Source organism: Chiloscyllium plagiosum, unplaced genomic scaffold (assembly GCF_037043375.1).
Source record: "Chiloscyllium plagiosum isolate Xiang-an unplaced genomic scaffold, Cpla_swu_hap1 HiC_scaffold_10, whole genome shotgun sequence".
Taxonomy (NCBI): domain Eukaryota; kingdom Metazoa; phylum Chordata; class Chondrichthyes; order Orectolobiformes; family Hemiscylliidae; genus Chiloscyllium; species Chiloscyllium plagiosum.
Window position 1 is genome coordinate 13586992 of NW_028270148.1, and position 20687 is coordinate 13607678.

The 20687-nt window shown below is 44.7% G+C and overlaps 1 protein-coding gene across 1 annotated transcript in view; it reads right to left on the minus strand.

Moving 5' to 3' along the window:
* Positions 1–5530: 5530 nt before the first annotated feature.
* arfgef3 (ARFGEF family member 3) overlaps positions 5531–20687 on the minus strand; it is a 150304-nt gene continuing 135147 nt past the window's right edge. Inside the window, exons 31-34 of the mRNA XM_043695353.2 lie at positions 18542–18673; positions 16874–17004; positions 9623–10844; positions 5531–6590 (exon numbers count right to left, since the gene is read on the minus strand). Of these exons, the coding sequence (XP_043551288.2) occupies positions 6399–6590; positions 9623–10844; positions 16874–17004; positions 18542–18673 (1677 nt within the window). The 3' untranslated portion in view covers positions 5531–6398. The remainder of the gene's footprint in view (positions 6591–9622; positions 10845–16873; positions 17005–18541; positions 18674–20687) is intronic.

Sequence of the window (20687 nt, forward strand, 5' to 3'; positions counted from 1 at the left end):
TGAAGATGTCAGGGCTATCCACTCTAAGCCAGAGCTAACACACAGATCAAATTGACAGAGAAAACAGAGACAGCAAAGTGCAGTTTATGATGTTGACTGGCAATGTTTATTCTACAATACAAGCGTTATAAATACAGATCATCCCACAACTGCTTATTAAAGTGACATTCTGAACAAACAGTATCGACAACGCAAAAATATACACAAATCGGATTTGTCTCAAAATAAATTAAGCGATAATGGCAATTGACATCCTGACCAGCCAAACATGAACTTAAATATCTGATTTCTTAAAAACACAAGTACAATATAAATAAAAGGTGAATAAAAGGGGAGTAATTTTGCAGCGACTACATATAGCACATGGGAATGGGCACATTTAACAAGGTCATTTACAGTTACATGGTCAAAGGTTAACATCAGATCCAGTTTGAAATACTGTGGTGGTGAGCTGCACAAATGGACAGTTCACTGGAATTTCAGGTTAAGAGTAAAGCTCCAAATGATATTCAATCAAACTGCAATCGCCCCTCCCCATCCTGAACACACTCCCTCTCCCCCCATGTCAGGTAATAATTTGTCATCCTCCGGTTGTGTCTGCTGGACAGCTGGTAAGACTAGACAAGTCCCCTAACTGTCAGCTCAGGAAAACAACATAGCAAAGGTGAAAGATTGCATTTGCATATCGCCTTTCCTGGCCTAAGGACTTCACAAAGCACTTCCCAGCCAATGAAGTCCTTCAGTTATAAGATAGGAAAAGTGCCAGGCAATTTAGGCACAGCAAGATCCCACATGGCAACAATATTAAGTGTTTTCCGAGTGTGTGTGTGGTAGAAAAGTTGGTTGCAGGACAAATATTGCCAGGTTACCAGGGGAGGTCTTTGCTGCTCTGAAATAGATGCTCCAGAATTATTTACATCCTCCTGTCCTGGGCCTCGGTTTAATCCCTCAACTGAAAAACTAGGATTAATGCAGTACTCCCGCAGCACCGCCATGGATCAGATGCTCCAAGCTCAGGAAGGGGTGTGCTGCTGAAGATATATCTGCCAGATTGACTCCAGGCCAGCCAGAGGAGTGGCCAATAGGCAGATAGGTCTTTTGAGTCCTTACCATTAGGAATGTGTGCCTTGGTGATTGGCAACATGTCTCAGGGTTGACAGGCAACATACAATCCCTGGTGTGATGATGCTCCTTTAACAAGGTTATGTTGTCCTTGATTTTTTTTTCAAAATTGTTTTACCAGACCCAGGTTCTGAAATGTCAGGCTTGATCTCCTTAAAGAAGCTTTTAAGTTTTTTTAAAAAAAGTGGAGTGGCCAGTTCTCCCAGCTCAGCTTTTTTCTGGTTGGGTTTGGTTTGGTTTGGGTTTTAGCAGTCTGGCTGTTCAGAGAAGGCGATCAGTCAGTTTTTTTTTAGGCTGCTCATCAAAGAAACAGCTACATGGAAGAAGGTGTTCCATACTGAATCCCTCTGCCATCTCTCTCTCTCTCCTGTAAGACCTGTATTTGATTTTTCCTTTTTTGCCAAAGAGTGTTTACAGGGATCTTTGCAAGTGTTTGGAACAGCATCAAAGTTGGGATAATCCGTTGAATTTTTGAATAGGTTGTTAATCTATATTCTGCTCTCTTCTGCTTGTATTTCATTCGGTAATCTTGCAAATAAATTCTGCTTTGTTTAAAACTAAGTGGTTGGGCCGGCTGCATCTTCCCTGGAATATCCACTCTACACCTGCTTAAAGCAATTAGCAAAGTTAGTCATAGAGATGTACAGCACAGAAACAGATACTTCGGTCCGGGTGCAGAGAACTTTCTTGAAATGTTTTAAGCTGGTGTAGAGTGGATATTCCTGGAGTGATGTAACTGGCCCAGTCACTTAGCTTTAAACAAAACAGAATTTATTTGGCTGCCAAGTTGCTGGGGCACGAAGCAGGAGGAGGTACAGAAAATAGAAACCTGAATCCAAGTACGAAATTTTGAGGGAGGCAGGGAGCCTCTACAGAGCATATCCAATGGAGAGTTCCATTCCCGGGGGCGATACAGATTGAAGCTGATTGGCCGAAGGATTAGAGGGCATGTGAGGAAAAGACTTTTCACCCAGAGGGGATGTGGGCATCACAAATCATCTGGTGTTCAAAGGGAAACTCCCCAACTCAATTAAAAGGAATCAGGATCTGCATCCTAAAACAGTGTAACCCGCAAGGCTGCGGACCAGGAAGGTGGGATCAGAGCGGGCAGCTAGCTCTTTGATATAACCATGCACTCATGTTGGGCTGAACGGTCTTCTTCTTTGCCATAACTTTTCTATGGTTCTTAAACCAAAGGATGGGGCTCTTTTTGCATAGACACCATAAGACACAGGCACTGACAAATTGGCCGGTAATAAACTGTGTGGTCACCATCTCCACTGGGTGAGGAGTAGAGAGTGGGATAGGTAAAAAGATTGGGATGAGTTACCACAGGAACAGGACAGCAATAGTTAGCCTCTCAGGCCTGTTCTGCTAGCCTGTTGCATTATGGCCGTTGTATCATTTCTCTGACTTACGTTGACTTCAGCTTTATGTTGATTGAGTAAACGAGACTTGAAAACAACGACAAACCCACTGAAGGGTTGGAGATCCGTGAGAATGCTATCCCATTAACAGGAAGGCCTTGGGGGGTGGGGGAGGAAGAGAAAAGAGGCTTTGGACAGCATATAATGTGGGTGAGACATTAATATTCCAGTTTTCCGGAATGTGTAAACAACATTTGCTGGACATACTCAGATCCAGGAGTGCTCTAACCTGCTGAATATTTCCAGCATTTTCTGTCTGTCAATACAGCCCTAAACCCCCTGGAGAAAGTGGTAGAGAACAATCTGAACTGCTGCACTCCATGGGGTGTTGGAACATGCATAGTGTCTGCTCACAGTTAGGGAGGGAGTTGCAGGATTTCCACCCAGCGATACTGAAGGAATGGAGATATATATCCAAGTTGAGAGTGTGGTGCTAGAAAAGCACAGCAGGTCAGGCAACATCTGTGGAGCAGGCAAATCGACATTTTGGACATAAGGCCTTCATCAGGATTCCTGATGAAGGGCTTATGCTCGAAACGTCGATTCTCCTGCTCTTTGGATGCTGCCTGACCTGCTGTGCCTTCCCAGCACCACACTCTCGACTCGGATTTCCAGCATCTGCAGTCCTCACTTTTTCCCTCCTGATATATGTCCAAGTCAGGATGGTGAGTGGCTTGGAGGGGAACTTGGCAGAAGGTGCTTGCTCCCATGTATTTGCTGCCCTTGTCCTTCAAGATGCGGTAAGTGTTTGCGGGTTAGGAAGGCACTGTCTAAGGATCTTTAGTGAACTTCTGCAATGCATCTTGTAGGTGGTACACACAGCTGCCACTGAGCATCGATGGTGAAAGGAGTGGATATTTAAAGGTGATGGATTGGGATCACGTGGGTTACTTGATCAAGATGGATAGCCAATGAAGATGACGAAAACTGGAGAGAGTTAGAGCATCCATTTTAAAGGTTAGGGAATAGAACTCCTGGGATTTCTATGCACAGTTCCTTTGCCCCCTCTCCATTTCTCATTTATATAATTTCTTCACTTTGTTTCTATTTAATATACCTTCATCTATACATTCTACTTTTAAAAAATAATGATTCCTTTCTTTCCCGCCCTCTATTCAGTGTCACCCAACTTGGAGGTGGGAGCTACATTGTGCACTTTTCGGTTCAGATTGTATGCCAAGGGTATATGGGACAGAGAGCTCATGGCGCTGGACACTGTCAGTTCAATGTCACACCAGAATCTGATGAGGTTGCATCAGCCACAGGATCAGTGGTTCAGCCGACTCTGACAACAACAACTGGCATTGCAATAGTGCCGTTAATGTAGACTGTTCCATGGTGACTGACAAAAGAGTGACCGACACACTGAGTCAAGATATGGAGGTGCCGGTGTTGGACTGGGATGGACAAATTCAGAACTCACACGACACCAAGTTATAATCCAACAGGTTTATTTAAAATCACACACTTGATGAAGGAGCAGCGCTCCGAAAGCTTGTGATTTTTAAATGAACCTGTTGGACTAGAGCTTGGTGTCATGTGACTTCTGGCACTGAGTCAAGGAGGAGACACCAGGATAAGTATCCACATTATCACTGGGGCACTTCCAATCTATCTGTACTCATATGATAACTGCATCCTGGCACAAGCTTTAGGACTTAGGGCTACAACTTCGTCTGCTCATTACTGATTAGACCAGAAATAATGGGGTTAGTTTGGAGGACAACTCATTCAAACCAGCAAAGGCACTTTGGGCTGAATGGCCTCAACATTCCCCATTTGAATTGAGCAGATGTCAGTGAAATACTTCTTCCAAATTCTGCATTCAGAGTTCCTGTGGATAAAAGGTTCATTTCCAGCTTCAGAAATTAATCGCTCAAAGTTCTGAAACAAGAAACAGCTAACTTCATGAGGCCTGATGGGAACAGCAGTTAGCGTGGAATTCAACACAACAATTCCATTGATATAGCAACTTTAAAATGGAGGAAGTGTCCCTGGATGCTATGTAATGCAATTCTGCATCAACGTAACTGTTCAACTTTAATAACATCCAATTAACAAATGCTATCTTCACTGTGGTAACGCTTAAAAATGTGTTGCTGGAAAAGCGCAGCAGGTCAGGCAGCATCAAAGGAGCAGGAGAATCGACGTTTCGAGCATGAGCCTTTCTTCAGGAATGAGGAATGAGGAGAGTCTCCTCATTCCTGAAGAAGGACTTATGCCCGAAACATCGAATCTCCTGCTCCTTGGATGCTGCCTGACCTGCTGCGCTTTTCCAGCAACACATTTTTAAGCTCTGATCTGCAGTCCTCACTTTTTCCTTCACTGTGGTAACATCTGCCATAAGTTCACACTGTTTACTAAAAACGCTTCCAAAGCAGCAGCACCTATTAAGAGACAGTCACAAAAATGCAAATCACAAAAGTGTAATTTCAAAGTGAGTCAGGGAGCAGAACAAGCTGGAAGTCAGGAGCACAGTGCGTGTGTGTTGCCATAGTCTTATCAGACCAGAAGGCTGCATTCTTCTTTGAGAGAGAGAGAGAGACGACTAGTGGTGGTTTAACCTGAGGACCACCAATAGCTCAGGCGAGGGGAGGAGTTCAGAAGGAGAATCCTTCCTGGTCACTTCAGCTGGTGGCAGGAACTGAACCCACGCAGTTGGCGTCACACTACTTTGCAAACCAACCTTCCTGCCAAACGAGCTAAACCAGCACCTGCCCGCCCCCCCCCCCCCCCCATGGGAATGCAGTGACGTTCAGATAGATTTCAAGGAAAGGTTTCACAGGAAGAGTGACTAACTCTTGGAGCGGTCTTTCTAAGTCTAAAGGAAAAGGGATGAAAATGTGTTGCTGGAAAAGCGCAGCAGGTCAGGCAGCATCCAAGGAACAGGAGAATCGACAGTTCGGGCATAAGCCCTTCTTCAGGAAGCCCGAAACGTCGATTCTCCTGTTCCTTGGATGCTGCCTGACCTGCTGCGCTTTTCCAGCAACCCATTTTCAGCTCCGATCTCCAGCATCTGCAGTCCTCACTTTCTCCTTAAAGGAAAAGGGAACTTTGTTAATGAAACATGAGATTGAGACGTAGTGCAGGAGGGGGCACTGACCAATATCTGCCCATCCGCCCACCCTCTCAACATTTGACCTTTCACCCAAGGTGTTTAGGTGGGTGAACGGAGGTGGATCCAAATGGTTGCCCTTGTTGATCTGTCCATTCTGCAGTCCAGCCCAGTCAGTGCCAGGTTGGTGATGATGCTTCTTTTAGCAGGAACGACACCCCCTTCCTCACAGATAAAACTACAGGGTCACAGTACCACACAGTTCAAAGCCCTAGACCCCACTGCCCTTGACTCTGGCCAATTTCCAGCTTTGCTCTGTCCCTGGCCCCAGATTTATGTTCGGATCTGCTTATGATCACACTGGTGTCTCCCAGCAGAGTCCGGCCTTTAATTAGCTTGGAGCTCCCTCGCAGTGACCCTCCACCTTCCATAAAACCATAAGACACAGGAGGAGAGGCGGGCCATTCAGCCCATTGAGTCTGCTCCATCCTTCAAAGCTCGGACTCTTCAAATCCTTCCAGCTCCAACGCAAGGCCTTCCTGGATCCCAAGAGGCTACCTCAGAGAGAGGGAGCAGGAGAGAGCACAACCCCCACTGACAGGTTGGGGTTCAAGGAGCAAGCCCATTGGCCACAGATGTATCCCAGAAACATTTGGATCTTGGAGGGTAACATAAGAAAAATATTTTCTCAGTCAGGGTTGGAAAAGTAGGTCATTTTCTCACAGGCTAACCCTTGTGCTTCATAAATATAGATTTGTTTTCTCTTAGTGTTGATGCCTTTTTCTCTTTCTTTTTTACATAATTATATCATAAACTCTTCCGACTCTTCCCAGCCATTCTCGAACAGCTTGCCGAACACGGACATCGGTGACGTGGCAGGTGAGTTGGCTGATACTTGGGTATACGGAGGGCTGCAGAGCGGTGAACGTCTGATCCGGCAATTGCTGAATTTGGTTGAGGACCGTGAGGATCATGTTGGTCCAGGCCTACCAGAGAAAAGCCATTTTAGTCAGACAGCCAACAACGCCGACCCACATTCACAGAGAGCCTCTAACCTCTCAAGGTGCTTCCTCGGGATACACAAACAGGAGTAGGCCATTCGGCCCTTCTGGGTATGCCCTGCCATTCTGTTAGGTCACGGCTGCTCTTCGCAGGAACACTGTCAAAATATCGACACTGAGCCACGTACTGGGGCCAGTGAGTCAAAGAGGTTTAAGGAGGGGAGAAAGAGAGAGACAGAGTGTGTAGGAAGCTGAGAGGGGACATTTCAGAGCTTAGGTGCTTCAAGCAGTTACAAGGCACAGCCACTTATGGGGGAAGCAGTGAAAATCAGGAATGTGCAGGAGACCAGAATTGGAGAAGTAAATTCTCATTGGTCAAGGCACTCTACTGTGGAGATGCTGGAGTTGGACTGGGGTGGACAAGGTCTCTATCTCTCTTTGAAGGTGAGGCAAACAGCTTGAGTCATAGAGTCATACAGCATGGGAACAGACCCTTCAGTCCAACCAGTCCACACCGAATATAATCCCAAACTAAATTAGTCCCACTTGCCTACTCCTGGCCCATATACCTCCAATTGTAAAATAAAATTAATTCATGGGACGTGGGTGTTGCTGGCTGGGCTAGCGTTTATTGCCTGTTCCCAGTTGCCCTTGAGAAGGTGGGGGTGAGCTGCCTTTTTGAACCGCTGCAGTCCATGTGCTGTAGGTATTACCCACAATGCCCTTAGGGAGGGAACACCAGGATGTTGACCCAGCGACACCAAAGGAACACCAAATACTTCCAAGTCAGGATAGTGAGCAGTGTGGAGGGGAACCTGTCGTTGGTAGTGTTCCCATGTATCTGAAGCCCTTGTCCTTCTAGATGTTTTGCAGTACATCTTGTAGATGGTACATCCTGCTGCTACAGTCATAACTTTCAAGGCTGTGGTCGAAGTACTGGAAAGTGGGACAAGTGTTGATTTGGCAGTACAGTGTTGGGCCAAAAGGCTTCCTCTGGACTGTATGATTCTATGATGCTGAGTGTTGGTGGTGGAGGAAATGGACACTTGTGGAGATGATGCCAAACAAGCAGGTGCTGCTGGTGCAAGATCAGTCGAATTCCAGGAGGTTTCTTTATTGTCCACTCCGATGCACCACAGATGGTGGTGGTTGCTGAGTGACTGGTCTTACAAAAGAAGGGCTTACTACGTCACTTCAGAAGGCATCAGGATACAAGCGTGTAACCTGGCAGCAGAGAGTGACTCACAGCATGTCAGGGTCCTGAGGGACAGAGAGGGGCCCATTGGGATTTTTACAGATCTATGGTCAAATTTCTGTTGGCAATCCAGTAACGACCAGAGTCCAGACTGAGATCTGTGCGTCAAGTGCAATAACTAGTGGTTGATCTTTACACCTCTCTGTGAACATCAGTCACCCTCAGCTTAGGCCTGTCTCACACAGAATCACCAGTGAGCATCACAGGGAATAGGAGCAGGAGTAGACCCTTTGGCCCTATCATTCTATCCCATCATTGCTAATTTTAGTCTTCAAACACCACCTCTTCACTATCTACCACCAACCAGAAATCTGTCTACCTCGACCTTATCCATGTTCGATTCCCAGGGTGACTGTCTGTTTGGAATTTGCATGTTCTCCCAGTGTCGGCATCGATTTCCTCCGGGTGCTCTGGTTTCCTCCCACATGTCGAAGATGTATAGGTTGGGTGGATTGGCCATGCTAAATTGTCCATATTGTCAGGGATGTGTTGGTTAGGTGGATTAGCCATGGGGATGGGGTTATGGGGTTATGGGGATAGGGTAAAGAGTGGGTCTGGAATGGATGCTCTTCAGAAGTTCGGTGTGGGACTTTGATGGGCCGAATGGCCTGTTTCCACACTGTAGAGTTCTATGATTCTTAGACATACATACATATACATGGAGTATGCACAACCCTCTGGGGTATAGAATTCTAAACATTCACCACCCTTCAAGTGAAGTAATTCCTCCTCATCTCAATCCTAAATGATTCGCCCTTTAATAGAAATTGCTGGAAAAGCTCAGCGTCTGTGGAGAGAAATCGGAGTTCACATATCGGGTTGAATGACCCTTCCTCTCATCTGAAGTAAATTGGGTGAATAAGGTATATCAAAATCCAACGCAATTTTATCAGGCTCAAACCCCCTGCATAAAGTATCAGCTAACTTGCCACAATTTATATTAAATGAGACCATGAAAATAAGCAAAATAAATATGTCTTACATGGCACTGTCTTATGAAATTTACGCGTGCACCCACTAGAGCTTAGAAGGATGAGAGGAGATCTAATTGAGGTATATAAGATGTTAAAGGGGATTGACAAAGTTAATGTAGAGAGAGTGTTTCCTCGTGGGGACATCTAGAATGAATGGACATAGTTTTAGGATAAGGGGTAGCAGATTTAAAACAGAGATTAGTAGGAATTACTTCTTTCAAAGGGTTATGAATCTGTGGAATTCACTATCCCAGAGGGTAGTGGACATTGGGGCATTGAATAAGTTTAAGATGAGATCCCAACAAGTTCACACTGACCCTCCAAAGAGCAACCCACCCAGACCCATTCCCTTACATTCACCCCTGACTAATGCATCTAACACTATGGGCAATTTAGAATGACCAATTCACCTGAATTGCACATCTTTGGACTGTGGGAGGAAACCGGAGCACCTGGAGGAAACCCATGCAGGCATGGGGAGAATGTGCAAACTCCGCACAGACAATCACCCGAGGCTGGAATTGAACCCAGGTCCCTGGTGCTGTGAGGTAGCAGTGCTAACCACTGAGCCACCGTGCCACCCACAATTATGGTATAACATAATACAAGAGGAGCTTTCGAAAGGGAACTGGATAAGGTCTCGAAGGAGGAAGAGGTGATTTGGAGAAAGAGCAGAAGGAGTAGGGCCTATACTTCGAGACAACCTGTACAGACCAGCTGGGCTGAATGGCCTGTTCCCGTACTGCTTGGGACGTCCTGTGAAATGCAACATTCGGAGAGGAACTTACCTGCATCTGGGCCTCGGTGTCGCGCACAGAGACGCTGTGGGAGCTGACAGTGGATCCGGAGCGAGGTCGTTTTTCCAGTCGGAGCAGCTCGGGGCCTGCGCTCAGCGAATGCCTCATCTGGCCCTGGTCCAGCAGCTGCTGGGGCCTCTGGAGAGGGGAATCCGGGCATCTCCCCAATGCCACCTCCCCCTTCTCTACCTTCCCCTCCTTGACTAATGTGGCCAGGTTATGCTGCTGCAGCTGCTGCTGCTGTTTGCGCTTCTTGTATTCAAAGACGAGCTTGTTGATGGTTTTGTCAGTTGCAATGGTGTAGATCTTGTTGCCAGCGCTCTCCCACCACTCCTTCTTCCGGCCTTGCTCCTTCTTCTCCATGTTGGGGCTCAAGGGAGCGCTGCTGGGCCCTTTCAGTTTCCCTTCCTCCAGCTCTTTCACGTGGTACCGGGTGCCATCTTCTGAAGGGGTATCTTTGCCTGACATGCCGCCAGTGGACGGGGTGGATCCTTCGGAGTAGCAGGAGGGCAGAAAGAAGAGGGGGTCACCCCTCAGCGCTGGGGGCTCCTCTGCCAAGCACTCCAGGTCAAGGTGCATCTGGATGTAGTTGTTACAGAGCTCCAGGCACACCTTGTGCAGTCTCTTCACCAACCAGACCCAGTCCACGTTGCTAATCGGCTGAATGCTGAGAGAAGGCACCCTCGCTCGCCACTGCCTCTTCTCCTTTCCCCTCGGTGGGCTGACCTGGGCCGTCTCCTCAAAGATGTCCTCATCCTCCGAGGAGCACTGCTGGGAAGAATCCGAGCTCAGCTCCTCCTCCTCATACAGGATCTTCTTGACCTGCTCGGCCGTTATGTTCTCCTGGTTGGTCATAATGGCGGATACCAAAGCCTGGAAGTAAATGTTGAAGCTCATGGCTGACTGGCGGTAGAGGTTGGCAGCCCCTCCCACTCCCGAGACTTTCATCAGTAGGTACTTCAGGCCAGGCCTCGTGTCGAACTCCCTGGCCGTTCGGTAAGAGTCCAGCAGCAGGTCAAATATGACAGCCAGGTTCTGCATGGAGATGTACCTCAGGAAGCTGGCCGGCCTGGTCTCTCCAAAGTTAACGGTTCGGTCTGAGGCCTCGCTCGGTGTAGGGCCTTTGACAAACTCTTCGAGCAGGACGTCATAGAGGTTTTGAAGTAACACTTGATGGGACAGCAAACTCACCACTATTGTCCGGAATGGGATTCTGTGGATCAAAAGAGAAAGGTTTAGACAGCTGGACACACAGAGTAATGAATACAAGAGACAGTATGAGTTTTGTTTCATAGTCAACCTTTATTGCTAATTGTACCTTGAGAAGGTGGCAGTGAACTGCCCCCATTTACCACTGCAGTCCTTTGGTTGTGGGTATGCCACCAGTACCATTAGGGAGGGAGTTCCAAGGCTTTGATCCAGTGACACTGGAGGAATGGATATATTTCCAACGAATGGCTTGGACGGAATTTTCAGGCAGTATCTGTTACCCTTGTCCTTCTAGATGGTTGAGATGGGGGACTGGTCTGTGTGTGCGAATGCACATTCAAGTCCATTTGCATGAGTGTGTGTGTGACTGCATATTTGAGTGTGGGCGCAGTCTGTTTAAGGCTGTGTGTTTGGCAGTGTTAAATTTTTTTTTTACACAAGTGCTTGTGAGTTGTGTGTTAGCGAGTCCACAGATGTGCATGTAATAGTTGTGTGTTTGTGAGACTGCGTGTTTGTGTGTGCTTGACAGTTTGTGAGGACTGAAGGTAGACCTTCTGAGAAGATGATGCTGATGCCAATTTTAAGAGGAAGGGAGATAGTACATGAGGGGAGTGAACAATTTCAGAAACAGTTAGCACAGAGACCGGGAAATGAGCAATGGGCTTCAATATTTAAACAACTAAATGCAAAATATCATGTAAGAGGACTGCTTCTGAGAGAATCAGTGATTATATTGTTGGTATTACTGCATCGGTTAAGCACTCTGAACGTGTTAAAATGTTAAAGGTGCTATGTAAATGAACATTGTTGGTATATGGCATATCAGTGGGCTGATGGGATAACTCTCTCAGAGGTTCACTGTCCCTCCTATCCTATGGACACACATGCAGTCAGCACTGAAATAAACCTTGCATTTATATAGCACTATTGATAGCAACTGGACATTAACATGCCTGTGGCCTCAACGGTATTCCAGCTGAGGCCTACAAAGATACTGGATTTTCGTCGGATTCAGGCACTCATCAAGAACTCCCCCTTTCCCCAGTCCACGTCAGAAATGAAACTCTCTTGTGCTGTGGAATGTATTAAGGATTTTTCCTCTTAATTATAGCAGGGAAAATCCTGACCTGCATTCTTCTGAACCTGGTCTGTTCCTGTGGGAGAGGAAATGCTGCCAGTGACCTTCCAGGGGAATTTCCAACATAGTCTTTGCTGTCAATCCAAGAAAGATGTGAAGAACAACATTTGGAACTGTTCATTATGTTCATCAATGTGACCAAAGCATTTGAGTAAATTACCAGGCTATATGCATTGTTCTAGAGTGATTTGAATATCTAAGAAACTTCTTCAAATTCCTGTAACTGCAGCGTGATGGTCGTATTGCAAGTGGGCATTCTGAAACAAATGCTTTCAATATCTGACTGATGTCAGGCAAACGTGTGTGATCAGCTCCCTTAATAATTACAGTCAACGTATCAGTGATTATTCACCTCATCAAAGATCAACTATCCTCTGGCGTGACTGTTAAGTACCACCTTTAGCCTAGGTCACCTCCATGCCAATACTAAATTGTCCACTATTGACATACATAATCAACAGCGTACAGGTGACTGCAGTGTCATTAACACTTAGTCAAAAAAGTGTGGTGCTGGAAAAGCACAGCAGGTCAAGCAGCACCGAAGGGCTGGAGAATCGACATTTTGGGCATGAGCCCTTCAGATTCCTGATGAAGGGCTTACGCCTGAAACACGACTCTCCTCCTTGGATACTGCCTGACCTGCTGTGCTTTTCCAGCACCCCACTTTTTTGACTCTGACTCTCCAGCATCTGCAGTCCTCACTTTTTCCATTAACACTTTGTACCAAGTTTGTAAAGCCCCTCTCGATCCCTTTAATTGTGCATCTGAAGTATTTGGTTCAGTCCTTGGATGTTGCCAAAACAAAACTAATTTTAAACCAGGCCTGGTCACTCAAATAGTCCATCTTCTGCATATGTTGAAGGAGGGAGTCTGGCATATGTTGAGCTTTTCCCACACCTTGGTAGCCGCCCCTATCAAAAGGCCATCGGTGATGAGGAGATCCGGCAATGGATGGGTTTTGCCAGCTCGATGTTCTATAGGTTACAGGTGTGACTTATTTACAACAAGGTCCACCATATACAGCAATATACAGAGCAATATTCAGCACTACAGTCCTGTACTACAGTGAGACCTGGAATATGACAGAGAGTATTGGAGAAAGTCCGCCAGCAATGTGTACACGGCATTCTCCAGATTCATTAGGACAACTACTAAACAAATGCTAAGGTCCTTCTTGAAGCCAGCTTCACAAACGTTCTGGCAAAACTGCTGTAAAACAAACTATAATCGACTAGAAACTGTGCCCCCCCCCCCCCCCCCCCAAGATCCTGTTTCCTCATCCCTGCAGTGGTTCTCTGAAGCTCTCCAGAAAGGCTGACTACATTGACAGCAGCGACTAGGAGGAGCTCACGACCAATCAATCATTCAAAATGGTGACACAACTTGTCCATCAACCCTTTGAGTCCAAACACCACAAAGATGAGGTAGGGGGACAGCAGAGAAGGAAGGAAATCTGAGAAAATCCTGCATTCCAGAGAGAGACACTACTTCATGGGACCTCCTCCCCATGGTGCCCAAAGATCTGTGTGTTCAGAACCGGACTGATCACTCACATGAAGACCCACAGCAGCAACTCACAACCCTGTGGAGACATCAACTTCAAATTGGGGGAACAGCTGACAATGACCAGATAATCAGATAATCTCTTTCCCAGCGATATTGATAAGGGATAAATATTGGCATAGACACCAGGGATGACTCCCCTGTTCTTGGAAATGGTATCTCTGGATCTTCAACATCCACTTGAGCAGGCCAATGGGGGCATCAGTTTGGGATCTGAACGGAAAGGCAGCACCTCCAACAGTGTAGCACTCCTCTGGCACTGCATCGGAGTGACAGCCTTGGTTTTTGCACTGGAGTCTCGGAGCTGGAATCCGAAATGAGAATCTTTCTGCTACGGAAGCCAGAACTATACTCTATGACCACACATCAAACATTTATTCCTCTCCACCTCTCCAGGAAAAAAATCTTATTGACGCACAGAGGCCCAACCTCCATTTCGTAACTGATTTATTTTCTTTTTAAAATTGTGCACCTTCTACACAAGTTCATTTGGTAAGACCACTCAAACATCCAATTAAATGTCAACTTGGGTGTGTACCGAAACACATCAAAAATCAAGAGAGGAACAAAATATTATCGAGGTGTGTGGCTTTTAGGTTTTCTAAAATGGTGTCCCTTTGAAATATGTGTCCCTTTCCCTATCCACCTCGATGTATTTTGTATTGAATACAAAGTGTGTACAAATAGAAGAAATGGAGCAGCCTGAGTGACTAATATAGAAACAAGAAGCAGGAATTACTCTGTCAGACAACAGCATCACAGCATCATTACTTCAAACTGAAGCAAGATCATGACCCAATGTAATTAAAATAAAATGCTTACCCTATTTTTCTGTTCGACGTCAAGCATGGGGAGAAAGAAGCAAGAGGAGGAAAGTTAGTGCAGTCTGAACAGGAGGAATATTAAACACCAGCAGAAGGTTAAACACTGATTGACATGAGGAAAGATTGAACACAGGATTAAACCCTGGGGATGAGGAGAAGAATGTAATACTGGACACCAGCAGGAAGATCAAATACTAAAGGTTGGAGAAACAAAATACAAACTGAATAAGGAAAAATGCCTAGCACTTGACACTAAAAGAAGATTAAACACCACTTGATATTGCAAATGCAGAGTGTATGTAAAAAGAAATCAGTAATCATCCTTTCTAACTTGCACCTTTTCTTGTTTAAATACAGATGAACAATGAAATAATTGAAGGATGTAGCTTAGAATGGATGTTTGAGACAGGACAGAGAAAGCAGCAATAATAATAATGAATACATAATAATATAAAATTAAATATTACATTAAAATTATCTTATTAAAAAGTGTAATAATACAATGTGATATAATTTTAAATTTAATAGAAATCAGGAATTCCCATTTGAATGAAAGATTCATTAGTGGGTTTTGAGAAGATTTGTAGCTCAGGTTGAGGTTCTGAATGTAGATTTGCTCGCTGAGCTGGAAAGTTTATTATTGTCACATGTACCCAGATACAGCAACAGGTTTTACTTTGCATGCAGTAGAGGCATTTCATACCTTATAAAGTGCATTAGGGTAATAGTGAGGAATACAATGTTACAGCTGCAGAGAAGGTGCACAGAGATCGAGATCAACATTAAAATTTGAGAGGTCCATGAGAAATTAGAAGAGTTTAGATGATTATTATGACAATTGTAAAAATACTCTAGTTCATGGCTCATTTTATTAATTTAACTTAAAATTTAGTTGAAGTAGTTTAATGTTTAAGCTGGAAATTAAAGTGTGAAATTCAGGATAGACATTAGGGCCTGAATTTGCGTTAAGACAGAGAGGATGCCATATGCAGTCAGAAGGGCCTGAATCCAGATATTCCTGCCCCAAAGACAACCCTCACCATTTTCACAGCAGGGGGAGCAGGAGCAGGTTTGCGCTGTAATTAACATGTCTGTGGTTAAAGGGCATCTTTAAGGTGCCTTCAGTTAGATCCAATTTTTGGTGGTGGGAAGTTCAAAGCATGACTAATGAGCTTTCAATGTGTTAGGACAAGCTATTATCTTGCCAGACTCTCTTTCAGGAAGCAGGAACCCGTTTGGAAAATAAGACACCCTTTTGGATATGATCCTGAGACACCTTTGGAACATCTTTGGGAGAAATCAGGTGTCTTTGAGATTGGTGAAAGTCAGTGTGAATGTGCACAGAAAATGAATAAGAGCATTGGAATTATCAAGGGAACTTCAAGACATTTAAAACTCCTGCCCTTTGAAGATTTGGGAAAAAAAGTGTCTGCTGGGTTAAAAGAAATAGCTTGTAGTTCCACTCTGTTGATATAAATCTTGTAGGACTAGTTCTAACTGATTGATTTCATGGCCTATCATTGCAGGGTATCTATCAGTTCAGATTTATTATCACATCCAAGTGCTCATCTAGTCTTTGAAGTGGGACTACAAGCACAAGTGCTTGTTTTTACAAGGTATTAAAAGGAAGTTAAGTGTGGTAAATGGGATTTTATCATTGAACTTAAGAACTTTATTCAATCTCAGCGTGAACATGGTGGAGGCCTCTCCTACACAAACCCCGTTTGAAAACAAAATCTCTCCTTTTCACACTTTTTGGACTATAATAGTTTCAAAACAAAAAATCTTATGCTTCTGATGTATAATTACTATAGGAAATCTACAGGAAAACCTGCAACTCAGGAGCAGCTGCAAGATCCACGCTACTCTCAGTCCACCATCTTTTTTTATAAAAGTTATTTTTAAAAATGTTCTAAAATTCTACATTGTTTAACCTAGAAACCATGGGAAATAGGAGTATGATAGGCCCTTTGACTCTGCTATACCATTCAATATGTTCATGGCTATAAACCCTTTGATCCCTTTAGTCCTAAGAACGATATCTAACCTTCTTGAATACATTCCAAGATTGTGCTCTAAATGACTTTCTGTGGCAGGGAATTTTCCAGTATCTCTTTACAATCTACATTTTCACTACTTCTTATTTTAAAATTTTACTATTTGTTAACAATTCCTATTTCAATTTAATTCAGAGATTTTGCTGCTACTGTGCATGCTCCTGGGTGTCAGAAAATAACACCCTCTGCTTGTGTAAACCAAAAAGATGCTGAAATTACTTTTACTTTCACAGAGGTCTGTGCTTCTTTCAAGTTAATAAATATTCCAGAACTTGGAATCTTCTGAATTTCAATTGAAATGTTTACCCTTTGCTGCTTTGGTCACTGGAGCAGGATTCAACAATAAACTGTAGCTGGGACTGTAGGGAGGAAGATGCATTGGATGAAGATATCATCTAATAGCCTGTCTATCCATCACCTTCACCAATGGGTGTCCAGGGTTTTTTTTTACCTCTTCTGAGTGTGGCCATTGTGTTTCTCATCCGGTGGGAGTTCGATGATCAACACGCAGGACTGAGCATGCTCAAAACCTTCCCTGTTGCTGGGGGTTTTGGGTGAACACTGGGTGTCCAGCAGAAAGACCTGGAGGAGAAGATTTCAGTCTGATTATAATAAAACAATGAACCACTGGAAAACTGAAACAAGAACAGAAACTGCTGGAGAAACTCAGCGGGTCAGGCAGCATCTGTGGACAGAAGGCAGAGTTAACATTTCAAGTCCAGCCACCCTTCTTCAGATGCTGTTACAGTCAAGTAGCCTGGAAACGTACGGCTTGGAAACAGGCCCTTCAGCCCAACCCATCTAGTCCAACCAGGTTTCCGAAACTCAACTAGTCCCGCTTGCCTGTGTTTAGCTCATATCCCTCTAAACCCTTCCTATCCATGTACCTGTCCAAAAGTCTTCAAGTGTTGTTATTGTAACCCTCCATCACTTCCTCTGGCAGTTCATCCCATACACTGTTGCCCCTTACGTCCCTTTTAAATTTTTCCCCTCTCTCCTTAAACCTATGCCCTCTAGTTTTGAACACCCCTCCCCAGGGGAAAGACCTTATCTATGTCCCTCATGACTATACAAATCTCTATAAACCTCACCCTCTGACTCTTCAAGGAAAGAAGTCCCAGCTTACACAGCCCAGCTCAGAAACATTCCTCCAAAGCCTTAGGAAATTTGCCCGTTCGAAATATTTCCAAAACAACATCAGCCCTAAATTTGCTGAAATACAAAAAACTAGAGGAGGATTTGACTGTGTCTTTAGGGATTTCAGTCGTGTAGACAGTGAGGAACACTTTATTTGCTCGGGGAGTCTAGGTACAAGGAAATACGTCCTTAAAATGAGTGCCAGTGCCTACAGGAACTGAGTTAGTACAGGCCTCTCTGCAGAAGGTCAGATAGATGTGTGGTGGAAAGCTCACCCACAAAAAAACAGTGGATGGTCATTCAATTAATATTTTTAAATCTGCAATAATTAAGATATTTCCTGCACAAGAGTGGAAAAGGTGCTGGATGGGAAGATGGAGTTAAGGCCTTAAGACCATAAGGTGTAGGAGCAAGCGTAGGTCATTCAGCCCATCGAGTCTCCTCCGCCATTCAGTGAGGATCATGGTTGATCTGATAATCCCCTGCTCCACTTGCCTGCCTTTTCCCCATAGCCCCTCGCTTCTCTTACTGAGTGAACGTCTGTCAATCTTAGCCTTGAAAATAGTTAACAAGCTAGCCTCAACAGCACTCTGCAGTAAAGAGTTCCACAGGTTCACTACCCTCTGAGAGAAGAGATTCCTCCTCAGCTCTGTCTAAGATGCGTGAAATGATGCCCGTCTGGTCCTAAACTCTCCCACAACGGGAAACAATCTTTCCACATCTACTCTGTGAAGCCCCCTAAGAATCTTGTATGTTTTGATAAAGTCACCTCTCATTCCAATGAATACAGTTAAGATAGGGATCTGTTATGATCCCACTGAATGGAGTATCAGACAAGAAGGGCTGAATGGCCTTCTACCAATTCATTTTTAATCCCAGCAAGGTGGAGGTATAAATTCTTTGGCCTGATCCAGGGAATGTTTAGCACCTTTGGCCCACTCTGGCCTGGCCTAGATGAAAAAGGCTCATGTGGGCACAATACCTGCTGTGCCATTGCCCGGATTCTCCAGTACTCTGCCTCTGCGCTGGCAGAATGTGAGGGGGCTGCCACCTTCACCTCGCAAGCATCTCCACTGAAGCTGTCTGAGCCGCTCTGGAAACAGGCCAGCAGATTCTGAAAGGCAAGGATGAAACAGGGTTAGGAGGACGGTACAATCCAAAACAGCCATGTGGACCATTGAAGAGGACAACACCGGTGTTGACCCACCAACTCCCATTAGGACCACTCGAAGCTCTTCAGGTAACAGTGCGTTGCCACAGGTACAACAGTCAGTCAGGCAGTCAGTGTGTACCAACAACAATTGGTACTCAACTGAATCCTCCTGACAGTTACCTGTGGCTGAGGAAGGATTGAATTGAATTTTATTTCATCCTTTTCACCATTTTAAACATTTCTAAGGATCTCTTTCCTAACATCTTCATCTAACACACCAGCTTTAATTGTTCCCCCCTTTGGGGACCCTGCCTTCAGTTGCCAAGCCCTAAACTCTGAACTCTCTCCCTAAATTGCTTTCTTCCTCAAAGACGATCCTTAAAACCAACTGCATTGACCACTGATTTGGTCATCTGCCTTAAACCAACACTTTACTAGTGTTGGGTGGTTTGGAGTCAATTATTGTTTGGGTAATGCTCCTGTGTAAGTACTATAGGATGTTTTTCTCCACTTGAGATACTTTTTATTCACTTATCCACAGGATGTGGGCTTCACTGGCTGGGCCAGCATTGTTCAATGTAGTCTTGCCCTTCCTAAATGCCCAGAGGGCAGATAAGAGTCAACCACATCGCTATGGGTCTGCAGTCACAGACCAAGCACGGAGGGCAGATCTCCTTCTCTAAAGGGCATGAGTGATCCAGATGGGTTTTTAAATAATTGACAATAGTCCAACATTAACCTCTTAATTCCAGACCTTTACTGAATTCAAATTCCACCATTTGCCAGATTCAAACCCAGGTCCCAAGCACATTACCTGGGTCTCTGGTCTAGCAATAATATCACTAGGCTATCACCTCTCTCAGAAACAACTTGTTGTTATTAATTGAAGTTCCATAGTGTCCCCTGAAATTCCACTGGGAAATGAGTGGGATCACTACAATCCAGTTCCAAATTGGCATTATCCTTTAATGGGTTGACTGCTGTCTTATAGTCTTTAAATATCTCAACTTCCCTTCATCACTGCCCAGACCTTTTCATATTTTACACGGGCCAATCCCATTTACTGCTTACTCCCATGTTCCTTAATATCTCACTGACCTAATCTCACTCTCTCCTTCACCTCCACATAATTTTTTAATACCTGACCCATTCTAATTCCATCTTCTCTCTCACCCCTAGTAGCCTTTTATCTGGTTTCCTCCCACAGCTCAAAGATGTGCAGGTTAGCTGGATTGGCCATGCTAAATTACCCCATAGTGTCTAGGGATGTGCAGGCCAGGTGGGTTAGCCATGGAGAATGCAGGATTACAGGAATAGGGTAGTGGGGTGGGACTGGGAGGGATGCTCTTCAGAGGGCCAGTGTGGACTTGATGGGCTGGATGGCCTGTTTCCACATTTGTAGGGATTCTGTGGTGATGTCATCATCCTTTGCATGCAGAAATGTTTCCAAACCTACTTGTGAAAAGTCTTGATCTAATCTTTGAACCTCATTCTAATCTGAGTGCAGAAATAGTTTTTTCTGTATCTACTACCGCAAGGGTCATACTTTTTAACCTTGTGGACTGTAATGAGAAAAAAAAAGTTTTAAAACTAGTGTTTTAAAAGATGGCTGCATTGTTTGAAAGTAACCTGAAACTCTTGGCAAGCTTGTTTTAAAAAGCTGTTTGAACAAGCAATAATTAAAGCGATTGCAAATAAACTGGAGTTCAGCAGGTTCAGTATTCAGATGTACCTGGGTGACGAGAAGTTGACTGGTCTATGGACTAGTGACCAGTTGAAGACAAGGGCCTTTCGCCTGCCTATAAATTGCATAAAAATGAGACACTTGCACATTACGCAAATTGGGTCTCAAGTCACTAAACAGTTTGAAACTGGGAACAAGTTTCAGAGAATGGTTTTGATCTTCACTAGCTCAGGTGCTGTCTCTCTGCTCAAGCTCACTTTAACCTGAAGACATCTAGTCAATCCTTTCCTT